The sequence below is a fragment of the Parus major genome, chromosome 3 (genome assembly GCF_001522545.3).
Source record: "Parus major isolate Abel chromosome 3, Parus_major1.1, whole genome shotgun sequence".
NCBI lineage: Eukaryota > Metazoa > Chordata > Aves > Passeriformes > Paridae > Parus > Parus major.
This window is the reverse complement of record NC_031770.1, coordinates 94,424,501-94,439,037: the sequence shown is the minus strand read 5'-3', so window position 1 is coordinate 94,439,037 and position 14,537 is coordinate 94,424,501. Positions and strand designations below refer to the sequence as shown.

Here is a 14,537-nt window from a genome sequence, read left to right as displayed (position 1 = left end):
TCAAGGAAAAAAAACCAAGAGAAGTCATAAACAGGAAAAATTCAACAGGAATATGTATTGTTTTTGCTAACATGTGTTAAAGCAAAATCTTGGCTCTTGGGGAATGCCCAGGAATGGCTGATCAATAGATGATGGATTTGACTAGTTGTAACTGTGCAGCTTTTGGCATATGGAAGTAAGTGTTTTGGTAACTTTAATAGTAACTTGGGTAATTTAAAATTCTAGGGCTGATACAACTTTCTCCTGTTTCCTCCCCTTACCCAAAAGGAAGAAAACAGTAAAAAAAAAAAGATTAAAACTATTAACATAAAGAAAAACTTGTTTGTCAAACATCTTGTATATGTGGATGAAACTTAACAAGAAAAACTATGAAATTCAATAGCAGATTCTTTTTCTCTATGTTCACAGTAGCACATAATTCGCTTTTAAAAACATCTAGCGTTTCTCCTGATGACTTGCATGGAGACATCAATATGTTCTGGTTCTTTTAAAATTCATTTTAAAGTTTAATTTTCAAGATTCTTTGAATTCTAAGCTGAATTGTGATACGTTGATTGTAATAATTTGATGAGAATGCAAACCACTACAACACTTACAGGCCTCTGATGGGATTTCTGTTGGTTATAAAATGCTACTTCAGAATCTTTTGGAGAAGTAATGTGAACTTGGTGTTAGTTTCTTTCTAATCTTAACAATCTGAATTAATTCTTAATAATCTAGCCTTCTCCCAGTTTCTCTTAGTCTTGGATTAATTTTTTGGGATTATTAAATTTAGATATTATGAACCACCTACTGAAGTGGGACTGAAGAGATCTGTAAGTTCTAGTGCCACATCTTTTCAGGCTATAGAGGGACTCTATAGGATTCTTCATTTCACAGTTTCTGTATCTTAACAATCAAATGGCAAACATCACTTGAATACAATAAATCCACTAGAATATGTAAAACAGGTTACACAGTTTGTTTTATGCTAAGTAAATTAAAGTTAAAAAAAATTAAAGCTCATAACATTACATAGCTAATTTTAAAATTACATGATAAAAGCACGTAGCCCTACTTAAACTTTTTCAAATTTAAATCTAATGTCAGCTGGTTTAGAAGTTTAAAGAAATTTTAGGTATTAACTTGTCCTCCCATTACTTTATAAAAGGTAGCAATTTTTAAAGACATACCTTACTATTTTTTAGGTTTTCATTTCTATTTTATTTCTTGTAAGTCCATTCAATATTTTATTTGAGTTCTGCAATTTCATTATTGTACAAATAACAAATTATGTAAGTTTTGAAACAGAGGATTTATAAAACTAATTCATCAAGAAATATACATCTAACAGCCTCACAATAGAGGCTAATATAGCCTGCACAAGTACTAATAGCTAATAGCCTGCACAAGTACTGCAGGTCTTTGCTTAATCTTATTTACAGGGAAATATTTTGTACATTGATGGTTGTTTTGAAAAGAAAATAATTAAATAATACATGTTTTACCCCATTACTGTTGATCCTCCAAAGGGGTAGTCATGCTTCTTACAAAATAAGGTTTAGAGTAGAATGGGGGTAGTTCATTATTTGGTCTTGAATTTCTCAAAGGGAAAGGATCTTTTCCATCTCATTTAACAACAGGAGAACCTTTTATTGCTGTAAGTGGCTAGACATAGGAGTATAAGCATTGATTCATTTGCTGTTTTTGAAACTGAGTTTGGTGACATGGGCTGTGACCCGAAAGCTGTTGAGATATGAATGGACTTTCATTTGCTCATACCATTTGTTTTGATTCCTGAAGATTAATTTGAACTGCTGGGGGTTTTTGCACTATTAATAATGGACGAAGGTGACACTGCTGTGCCATTAAATTAATTCTGAATACTTCAGACTTCTTCCCATTATTCCATGCATCTCTTTGATCTTTTGATGCTGTGTAACCTCATATGACTTTTTCAGCATAGGCAGGCAGTGACAGTGACAACTGCTGGGACCTTCATAAGCCAAGGTTTTCTTTACCTGTGCATGTCAGAGAAAAGCTACCATACTTAGAGTGAAACAGTCTGAGTACCACTGTGTGCAAGGTGCTCAGAACATAAATAACATGGTGAGAGGAATTTCAAGGAGGCAAAATAAACATATTACAAAGGAATACTAGAATCTAAACAGACAGTTGACATTATTAATAGTTTTATCAGAACTATCATAGTAGGTCTAAATTTAAAATGTTACTGTTATAGACTGCTTTACTTTCAAAAAACCCACAAATAACCATATCTTCCTAGTCAAGGAGAAAATCTGGAAATAATCAGGGAAGTTCATGAAAATTACAATATCCTTCATTTGATTCAAAGAATGTTCCAGTTTATTGCAGGTTATCCATCATCACACATGTAATAACTGGGTAATAAGTAACTAAGATAAATGAGATACTCAAGTATATTTCTTAGGCAATAAAATAGTTTTTCTCATTATTTCCCCTTGGAATTGTTCCTGCAGGTATTCTATACATTGCAATTTCTTGGCATGACAGTATTATTATTTTTTCAAAGCATTTGACAAAACATTTCAAACAGCTGTATTCAGAATAGATGACTTAATAAGACATACTTGAATTCATATGAATTTAGTTCAGACAGTTTCAGAAATAGTGTCAAAATGCATGAGAGTTTCAATTAGCATTCAGTAAGCTTCTACTTTAATTCATGTTTGACAGCTATATGAATTTATGACCAAGACGAGCTGAAGCCTGTTATTTATATTATTGGCAGACCAACTCCTTAGCTAACCCAGTGCAGTATCTATTGAATATTTCTGTAGACATTTAGCTATATTAATCCTTTCAGGAACACTGAAAAACTCAGACATTCGTAAAATCACAGGTAACACTGAGCTTATCAGAAAGATAATAAAACCAGGGTTACAAAAAATAGGAACCTGAAATTACAATTCTAAGTGTTTAATGAGGGGCTGAAATAGGTACATGGAGTTACAAGAGTCCGAAGTGTTGCAGAAGTGCTTTTTACTTTAGCATGAGTTTCTGCCATTTCCTCATGGTTTAAAATCAAGCATTACAGTGGAGTTCTGAAAATAAAAAACACTGGTAAAATCTAGCTTTACACAGATGAGGTGATCTCAGCAGCAGTTCAAACTCATATTCCAAATATACTTACCTTTAAATATGTGTGTTAATCATAGGCTTTTCTTAAAAAAGTTATGATTTAAAATAAAGAGAAAACAATAAAATTAAACTCATTTTGACACATACATGCAGTAAACAATTAGCTTACGAAGTTACTCCCTAGAAGAGAACTCTGCAATTATAAAATAGGCATAAAAAACTTTCATGCCTGATCAGAGATCACCACTAGATAAAGAAATATGGGGTGAATGTAAAGAGAGACTCATACTCCAAAACTTACTAAAATCAAATTAACATAACATTCTTTTAGACTTTCTCTGAACACAGAATCTGATTCTAGAAGTCTCCAGTGCCCCCCAAAATATTAAAAACATTTAAATAAATTTAAAGAGTAAAATGTAAGAGGGGAAAAAAGCAAAGTGTGTATAGTATTTATTCCTAGAATACAGCAAATGATGCATTATCTGAGAATTAAGCAGAAGCATCCAATCTGCCTAGAAGTATTTAAAAGGTCTAAGGAGAAGATTAAATACTTCTAGGTATAGAGCAATTAATTTCACTAGTCTCTTCACTCCTAAATGGAAAAAAAAATAAACCAAGAATAATTTAAAAAATTATTATAAAGTATTAAGAAGGAAAACAAGAAATCAAGGCCTGTTCCTGACATAAACTATGATATGGCATCGTAAGAAGCCTAAAGATGCCCCAAACAGCTCAAACTGGGTGATACAAAATGCACACACAGTGAAATCCCAGCAAATCCTGTACAGCAGAAATACAGCAAAAATGTGTAGAGTTAGAAAGTTCACCAAAACTGTTCTTGGTCAAGTCTAAGCCCTCCAGCTTGTTCCCACCTTGCTCCTAATATGTTACATTGACATCAAGTATAGTGTAAATTACCAGCAAAAATATTTAGAACTTACATGGCAGTATTAAAACCACTGCTTAATTACATTGTGCTTCTCTATACTGTCAAATGTGGAACTATTTCTGTTACTTTCACAATATTATTCCATTTATTCTTTTCTTAAAATTATAAACAGCATATGCATTGACTGTCTATCTTTCTTCATGTTAAATCACTTCAGTGCTATTTATTTAACCACATTCAAAAAGATAGTTTTGCAATTAAGGGTTACACAGGAAATATAAGGATATGGCTATTTGAAGACTAATGCAAAAACCATAATGAGCTATATGGAAAACATAAAAAAATAAAACAGTAGAAATGTTTCCTACATCTAGCCCATATTCCATTAAAATGTTAAATTAATTTCTGAGAATTTTCAAAGATATAAAAAATAGCTTTATTTTGAATGACAGTTTAGAATACTTTTCCCAAATTTCTTCTGGGATCTCAATTTAGAACTTTTTCAATATCTGAAAATTGACAGGAATTTTATAGATGCATTTAGAATATAATACAATACTGCTTGTATATTAAAATTGACACAAGAATAATTTCTATTGTTTCAGTGGTGTTTTCCAGTTATGCAGTTTTCAGAAATGGGTCACACTTCCAATACAACAGTCTGTAAATGAAACCTGTAAATTTCTTAAATGCAATCAGATAACCCACTTCAGAAATGCAAAAAAGACAATTCTCTGTTAATCACACCATTCTTGATATTTACTTCTGTGGTGAAGCCTCAACATTTCTGGAATTACCATCTGAGATATTGTAGAAATAGTGTATAAACAGAATATCACTTGTCAGAGTGATTCCTTTCATAGTATAATATCCTAATTTTTTTCACAATTTTCTTTATTTTTGCTCATATATAACTATGTTTTCAATTCTTATGAATATCAGCAGCTGTTGCTGAAAACATTCACATCATTTTTTACACACAATGAAACAGAAAAAGGGTGGAGATTTTACAACATCCTTTTACAAACAGCTGTAAAATTATGGATAAGGATCCTAGAGTGAGCCACAGGGAAGGTGTCAACAAAAGCCAGGGCTGGAGGTGCCCTCAGGACACTGAGGCTTTAGTGTGGCTTTAGATCCAGGTTTAAAGTCTCCAGAGAGGAGGATGCTGGAAACTTCTAATTGGGTGTTTAATTTTTAGGGGTTATTCCCCTGATGAAGGACATCTGGGGAATGTTAAAAGAGCAAGAAAACTGGTCAACAAGTTTTACGATTTATAGATTCTGTCACATTTATTGGTGCATCACAGCATTGAGGGGACACAACACATTGATCAAAGGGATCCCCTTTGTTCATTTTTTGAAAGCTAAGGTTCCTACAAAAAAAAATTTAAAAGCATAATAGATTCTGTCAAGCAATTTATACTACCAATCATCCCCACTTGTCTGTTCTCACTCGAGTGCTGAAAATGGTAAATGAAGTAGTTTATCCCAAATTAGTATCATATAGATGTATAATTTTAATTTCTGAGAAACAGGTCTGAAGACAATAACTAAAATTTATTTAGGAAAATCATTCATATGGTGTATTATTTATTTGTTTAATATTTCTGCATAATTTTCACGTTTTAATTGGACTGTAGTAATTTACTCAAATTTTAGTCCCTTGGCTTAACATATGAAACTCCCAATTTTTAGACAGGGAAATTCCTTGCTTTTCCCAGATGTGTTGTCTCATTTTAAAAAGAATACTGTTGGCCATTTTAGGATGTTGGAATTTAATTGGAATCATTGGATTAGTAATTTCAGTCTTCAAAGGGAATATTTTGCTTATTGCATTTCATTGAGGTTCATAAATAACTTTTGAAAAGTATGTATTTCCCAGAGGTACTGCAAAGAGTACACGTAAAAGGATCAGATTTTCTTTATATCATCAGAAAAAACTGGGAGACTGAGCACCTTCTGAACAAAACTGTAAGCAATTGGTATAACTGAAATTGCATTCTAAGTCCACATTTTATTCTTTTATGATTTGTTTAAAGCAAAGGTTTTCTGGAGAAAAAAGAAAGGATTAAATATTATCATATGGTAAGTAAGGGTAATTTTTTTAAACAGTTTAGCATTCTACAGTTCATTTCCATTTCACCCTTCTAAATTAATTTTTAGAAAAATATTAGATAAGCCACCTGTTGTGAAACAGAATTCTTGTCATGAGGTATATAAATTATCAAAGCAAGACTTGTTCAAACTGTACACTTAGTACTTTGATCCCCTGCCTGTGTGAAAAACCCACAATTATCATCCAGTATTATGGATGGTTTATTTCATGATGTATCTTGTCTTTCAGAAAGCAGAGTAATTACCAATTCATTACATCTACAAAATACCTTAGAATAAATAAGGGAAGAAATATTAGGCCTAACCAACCAAAATAAAACCTGACCCTGACAACTTCAAAAAACAAAACATCCCATAAGGAATTCTTTACACTATTCAGATACAGCAAGGTTTTCAGAGGACCTTGAAAAAGGCTAAATATCTACAGTTTACTGAAATTCAGTGGCAACTGTGACTTTCACTTACATTGAAGTCTCAGCTGAAAAGTTCACTTGATAAAGGAAAAAAACCCCAGACATAACAAACAGGTTTCCATTTACAATGAAAATTACACAAAAATATATTTTTTTTTACCGGTGGAGTGCTGAAAATGTAGAAGGATGAACCCTTCAGGGCCAGAAACTTGAATTTGTAGAGCTGAGATGAATCAGTTCCTTCTAGTCTCTCATTTACCCATCCCATATGTATGACCTATAAAAGAAAATAATTGAAAATTAAAGTTCTCTTTCTCAGTGGATCATAAGAGTGATTTTAGTAGAACAAGATGTATCATCTACTTTACATTTGCTTTCCAACCATTTCCATATTATTGAAGTGCACAATGTCATACCAGTGTGTCAGAAGTCCTTGAAGAGACTTAAACTTGTAGTACAGGTAGTCTGAATCTTATCTGAAATAATCCCTGTTTTAAAAGCCACCTATGCAGGTCAAAGCAGACTCTCATTTGTGCCCACAGAAAACTTACGTATACTGAAGTAGTTCAGCAGTTTATAAAAATCATAACAGCTTATCTATAACAGTGCCAAAACTTGGACATACTGACATTTCAATTACACATACCTCTAAAGAAATACCTCTAAGCAAACCACTAGATTTATCTGAAATCAAACAGTTTTCATCATGCTCATATTTGTAACTGTTAACAAAGTCTTTGTAACACTTGTTGTCTTTCAGAGTTTATACCTTTATTCATATACACTTTAACACATTTATGTTTTCAAAGAATTAGATATCAAATTCAGTTGGTTACACAATGTTAGCAGTGTTACAATGAATGCCTTTATTTTTCAGATAAATTAATGCTAAGAAAAAATGAAATGAAGAAGTAGAATTGCATGTTTCCCTTTTCAGGTAAATACCAATTTATAAAGGAATGCCATAAATAATAATGCCATAGTGTGGTAGCAGAATATCATGAATGTCTTTACTGAAAAATAACAAAGCAAAAAACATTCCAGGCTCCATTTTGCACACATTAAGAGGAATATATTGCTCTTGAAAGAGGTACTCAATTCTAGAGTGAATCACCAGTCTGAATTTACAAGTACTGCTGAGCAGCTTTCTCATTTTCAATGAAGGCTACACTTACAGACAGAAATGAGTTATACGGGGAAGAAATGCCAAAGCACTAGCTAATAGTATGGATGAATGTTCATACTTATGAAAATGTCACAAATTGTTTTCTAATGTTGGTATTTAATGTATCAATTATGTCTTTTGTCAATAAATTTATCAATAAATGAAGAATAAATCAGTATGTTGAGCCAGACAATCCTTCTCCATACTGTTCTACTGAGCTCCAGCACTAAAAATTTAAGAACTAAGAAACAGCAAAATAAATACAGTAGCCCTTCCAGTTCTTGATTTGCTATTCTGTAAATTGAGTAACTCTCACCAAAACATTGTTTCTATAGTAGTCAGCAAAAGTGTAGAAACAGGATGTTCAGACACTGCATTACTTTAAAAAAAAATAAATATATATATTACTGTCGATAGTCTACTACAAAGATATTATATACCCAGTTAATCGGGGTCTTAATATCAAGTAACACAGATTAAAATAATGATATCCAATATAATTTTAGGAGTTTTTACTTTCTTTCTACAGATCTTTCTTATTGACTGCTTTATTTAATGATTATTTAGACCTCAGAAGTGGAGAAAGAATAATTATTCAGTTCAACAAAATCTGTTTGGAACAAAAGCAAGCAAGTGTTGGTACTCAGTAACAAGCTCTCAGTGGTTTACTGGGTTACTGAGATTTTAAACAGATTTTTATTGAAACCTGCCATTTGAAGTTATCAGGAGTGCTCATAAGGCATTATACTACAAACTGTTCCTTCTCAGCACTGCTTTCACTACTGTTTGAAAATTACCCATACATCATTGGTATATTAGTTTCTAACATGCTCTGATACACTTTCCAAAAGTTCCTGTAAGAAGAAAATGAGCAATGGCACCCATTACAAGGAGATAAAACAAGTCACTAACAAAATGCAATCCAATCATAGCAGATAAATGAAAGTTCTTATTTGCACTTATTGTTTCCCTACAGCAATAAAGCAGCTAGATGCTGCAATAACTAGAAATTCAACAGGTTAAATTTAATAAAGCACTCAGTACATGTTGTACATTGTATTTTCTGTTAAATACTTATGAAAAAGTAAATGATGCAAAACACTCAGGAGGGAATTGAAGTAAGAAAATCAAGTAGATCTCTATGTACAACGCATCAGAACAGACAGATACACTTATGTAATTGAAGAGGGATAAGAATCTACAAGATATGCCAGACTGACCTACAAGTTAAGAACCAGTGTCATACCATGAGACACAACGGAACTATAACAAATTAAGAAAGCAAAGAGAAGTACATCTTAAGGCACCTTAAAAAATCATTTCTGGGGGTCTTTTCAAAACAAGTGGTAGATGGTAAACTTTGAAGTGAACAGCCATTGGGACAGGACTGGGAGGGGGGACAAGCAGTCCTTACAGATACATAAAGTTTAACTATTAAAAAAAAAAAAAAAAAAAAAAGAAAAAAGGGAGATTGGAATGCTGTAAGTTTTAATGTATTACATTACTGGTTTCCATTGTACATCAGTTGCTTTTAGTTATGTCTGAATGGCCACAATTCAAAACTAAATGTTTTAGAGAGCAAAGTATAGAGGAATTTAGAAATTATGACACTCAAGTGTTTAATGTGCTTTAATTCAACAATGAAATTTATAACTCCAAGCTGGCACAGTTTGAACACCACAAATAGCAACATATCCACACTATGCTGAAGGGAACTATGAAGATAGGTATGTATCTGAATTCATGCATCCTCCTAGGCATTGTCTGCCTGGGCAAAATTTAGATTACAAGTCCTTTTGGGTAGCAATAATGATTTTTACTCTTTGCTTGCTTGTTTTAACAAGAAGGCTGGTAAATTCGACCTGATGTCTCTCACCTTTACTCACTACAGCCTTCTTGTTCAAGTCAGGATCCAAAGCAGAAAACTCTGTCTTGAAGACAGCTACCACCAGTAAGTTGCTTTAATGGTTATGCCTTCTTATAGCAGATCAGGAACATTATTTATGCAGCAGGAACTAATCCAACTGATGAAAAATGGAAAACTCACATCCTTCACAACTCATTTATTTGTTTGTTTGTTTATTTTTATTATAGGCCTGCTTTGTATTTTAGCAATATTACAACAGTATCAACAAGTGGAAAAATAAAGACAAAACCATTTCAAATTATAGTTGTTTATCTCATGGAGCATATTTACCTCACAGCACTGCATATTAGCTGACTAGAGGTTAAAACATTTAGTGTTTTTAAGTGGTACTTCTGTTATAGTACATTTTTTCAATTTATGATCTGAGGTGACAAAAAAAGTCTCTGAAGCAAATCAAGGCAATTTCATTAGGAAATGAAAAACTGTCATCCCATATAAATAAAGTAAAAGAAATTACTAAAGAAGATCTCCATTCTATATTTATTTGGTCTCTTTATGCTTAAAGAAATTTAGTCCTTCTGCCTTTCAAGAAGTGTAAGCCGTAAAATGATAGTCTTCAAGAACCTAACTTTTCCAGACTAACTATTAAAATAAAGTAATTTTATTGCTATATGTTATATTTTTAAAAATATTTTTCTCTGTTTTGAGAAAAAAAAAAAAAGAGGAAGAGAAAGGAACAAAAAATGGTCTTTCAAGAAAGGTACAGGGTTTCTTGTATGCAGGATGAAGCCAGGCAAACATGTTGATGGCATGCCTGCATTAGCAGTTCTGCTATGAGGAACAATGAGAAAACCCTTCATATTTGACAAGTTTCTTATTTAGAATTATGATCTTATAATTATCAAACCAGAATAGAAAAAAGGCTTCTGAAAAACTTAAGGGAACTGGATCCAGATCAGACCTCTTTAGCATTTCTGAAAATTTCATTTAATTTCATTTCATTTTGAAAGTGAATCATCTATACCAACAAAATCTGTGCAACTGAAATCTATACAAGCAGGTATAATACTTTTAAAAAATATTTAAAGGTCAGAAGTTGTCAAAAACCTTTGTGGAATCAAGACAGCAACCTCCTGTCACAGATCTACAGGATATATACAAAAGAAAATTAGATTGATTGTCACTATTTGTTATTGACAAATCCTTCAGGGCAATCATTTGTCATATTTCTGCTCCACACAGGTATTTTGTTTATTTATTTCATATTTCTTTACAGGGATTGAAGTCAAATAGACTTGTCCTTAATTGTCCAACTTCTCCTTCTTTATTCAATTAGCAACCATAATTTTTGCTCTTTCCTAATGTTTAGATATGCCATCTGGCAGACACAAAACCCCTGAAATAATCATGATAAAAGCTTGACTCTTAAAAACATAAGAAACTATTCAGCAAACAAACCAAAAAACATTGCAAGTATTTTTAGTTGTGCAGAGAGAGAATGGTTTAATTTGCATTAATAAAAAATAAAAATCAATCCAGTAGTCAGTATTTTTGGAAAATTGAGTCCCAAATCTAACCAAGAACCGAGTGCTTTCAAATCTCTGGAGAATTATAATAAATTATATCAAGCAAAATCAGAAGTTATGATGCTTAGATGCTGTGTGCTTCATCATTGACACACGTTAAATAGACACTTAGAACCAGAGCTTCAGAAGTGCTACTTATTTGTGCCTTTTGAATTTGTGTAATCCCTGAATATTTCTTAAAATCTTGTAGTCTTTGACTTGGAGTAACTATCATGGCAAGTCTTGGTATACCTAGAACTTGGCCAACAATTTTCACAGACAGTCTGGGATTTCAGCTTTGGCGGAAAAAAATTCCAACAGGCAGTTCAAATGCAAACACCTTGCTTTGTTGGGAAAAAGGAATTTAAAAGTGTGGAAGTAGCTGAACCAATTAACTTCATGACCTGGTACTGTTTATTTGAACAGTATAAATAGATCAATAACAACTACAACTTCTACTACCTTGCCTAATACCTCTAACTTTGGGTCACAGACACAGCAAAAAATCATAGAATCAGAGAACCACAGAATATTCTGAGTTGGAAGGGATCCACAATAACTCCCAAAGTCTAAATTACAGCCTTGCACAGGCCAAACATCATACTATGTTTGTGTGACATCTTTTGGCAAAGAGACCCATAAATAAAGCTGGTTTAAACCCAAGAACCAGTACCTTAGTCCTTTCCCATATTCTTTATTTAAATGCATATCAAATTCATTATGTTCTGGAGATTCAGTTTGCAGTAAAACCAGTCGGAGGTAATATCAAAAACAAAGAGGAAAGCAAGGTTTAACGAAGTAATGTTTTACATTCTCGATAACCCTGAATTCTAGTTTGTTAATGGCCTGTGAAAAACAGAATCTGAATGAAACCTATCCACATCTAACCTCCTCCCTTTATGAAAGGTTAAGTTGGACTCTAAAAGCGATGAAGAAAACTCACCACAGGCAACACAGTAATGAAACTCTAAGGATCTTTTTAATTCTTCAGGAAATATCCATGCTCAAAAGGAAAGAAAAATTTGCAGCTATCACCAGTTTTATTTCAAGGCAGTTCAAGTGACCTTCAATCTCTTAAGGTTATCCTTTCTCTAAATTTTAAATCAAATGCCTGAATAAGAACTATTCAGGTCTTTATAAATATTACACAACTGTCTCTAATAGGCTCCATTAATCTAGGGCAGAACTAGTCCTCTTCTGTTTTCAGTTTTCATTGACAAGTTTTATATGATGTCTTTGTGATATATATACCCAAGAATTCACATTTTGATTGCTTTTAAAGCAAATTTTCACAAGACATATGAAGTCTGAATTGTTCACAATTGCTTCTTTAATATTTTTATGTTTTCTAGTTTTGTTTACTTGATCTGCCCAAATTCATTACAAACTTTTTTTTTCTCACTTTTTGGCAGAGAACAATCCAATGTTTGTTGTTGTCCAAACTGTTTGGAGAACAATGCAATGTCTGTTGCTTCAAAATTTAAGCTGTACCTTGAATTTTCCACTTCTGAAATTAAGGTCCTAATTGTTCTCCTTTTTATACTTGGAATGGAAAAAGTGGGATAGCTTTGTCCCACCTAACTTTAGGCACCTACTTTAGGTGGTAGACTGAGGCAAGTCAAGATAGTAAAAGTGGCTCCTCTAAAGGATGATTTAAAGCACTGTTACCAAGCTTCACATGTGAACAGCTCTCTGGAACAGAATAAGTTTCTGCACTGATTATTTAGGCAGTTTATGGAGACTAGCCTGTTCACTTAGGAGATCAAATTATTTATCTAGTGGTATCTACATACTTGTATGACTGTCCCCAAAATTTCTGAAAAGTGAGGGTAAGTCCTTTTTTCAACTGAACTTCTTATGTGTGCCCAAACTGATAAGTAAAAGGTCTGAACAGTTACTAAAGTACTTGCAGTAGACAGTTCATACAACAAAGGTATCCAAATCAAATATTTTTTCCCCTGGCACTCATAGTCACATGTTTTTCATATTGGTTTATTAATAATTAAAAGCCATAGCAAAGAGAGTACTTAAATCACAGAATTATAGAACAGTTTGGGTTGGAAGGGAGCTTTAAATGTAACAGAGGTCAACCCCACTGCAAAAAGCAGGCACATCTTCAACTAGATCAGATTGCTCAGAGCTCCACTAACTTGACCTTGAATGTTTCCAGGGATGAGGCATGCACCACCTCTCTGGAAAACCTTTCCCAGTGTTTTACCATCCTTCATGTAAGAAAAACTTCATCTTTATGGCTAAATCAACACTCTTTCAGTTTAAAATCAGTACCTCTTGTCCTATCACAATATGTTCTGCTAAAAGTTTGGACCAGTCATTCTTATAGGCCACCTTTAGATACTGAAAGGCTGCAATAAGGTCACCCTGAAACTTATTCTTCAGGTTGAACAGCCACAGCTTCCCCAGTCTCTCCTCAGAGGTGTTCCATCCTTCTGACTGTCTTTGAGGCCCTCCTCTGGATCTGTTAGAGTTGGTCCATTTCCTTCTTATTTTAGGAGCCCCAGGGCTGGATGCAGTGGTAGTGAGGTCTTACAAGAACAGAGCAGAAAGGCAGAATCACTTGACCTGACCTGCTGGCCACTCTACTTCTGATGCAGCCCAGGACACAGCTGGCTTTCTGTTCCCCAAGTCCTCCCTGCCCGTCAAGTGCTTTATCACAACTTCTAGGGGGATCTCTTCCATGACTTTCCGAGAACATGGATGAGGCTCACAGGTTGGTAGATACTGGGTTCCTCCGTTTTAGCCGTTTTAAAAACGGGTGCAATGTTTCCTTTCTACCTTTCTGCTTCTCACCAGGGGCTTCCCCTGACTTCTGTGACTTTCCAAACATCATGGAGAGTGGCCTGGCAACTACATCAGCCAATTATCTCAGGACTTTAGGATGCATTTCAACAGGTCCCATAGACTTAAGCATGTTCAGGTTCCTGAAGTGGTCACAAACCTGATCTTTACTTACAGTGGGAGGGTCTTTGCTTTCCCATCACCAATCTTGCAGTCAGTTTTAAAACCAGTCAGTTTTAAAACTGACTAGATGTGTATATGCAAGCTCGACAAATTTTCCAACAATGTAATCATACAAATTAAAAAAATTGGATAATATAATGGAAATCTTACCTGGTCAGAGGGAGAACAGCATTTATTTGCCATCTTCATCTATGAAAGAGAGATGGAAGAACACAAAGAGCTATTAGTACGCTGAAAAGTTTCTGTGATGCAATTAACACTGATTGACTTAGTTACTGAATAATATATTAATACTTCCAAATTATATTTGTAAGAAATTTTATCATTCAGTGCCTAAATACTAGATTTTTATTATTATAGTGTATTTGCAAAACCAAGGACTTGAAAGACAAAAGTCTTTTATCAGAGTTTGCCTTAAATACCTCATAAAGATTTGC

At 33.5% G+C, this 14,537-nt stretch overlaps 1 protein-coding gene across 1 annotated transcript in view; it reads right to left on the bottom strand.

Moving 5' to 3' along the window:
* SNTG2 (syntrophin gamma 2) overlaps positions 1–14,537 on the bottom strand; it is a 208,690-nt gene that overhangs the window by 33,763 nt on the left and 160,390 nt on the right. Inside the window, exons 12-13 of the mRNA XM_033512933.1 lie at positions 14,251–14,289; positions 6,685–6,801 (exon numbers count right to left, since the gene is read on the bottom strand). Of these exons, the coding sequence (XP_033368824.1) occupies positions 6,685–6,801; positions 14,251–14,289 (156 nt within the window). The remainder of the gene's footprint in view (positions 1–6,684; positions 6,802–14,250; positions 14,290–14,537) is intronic.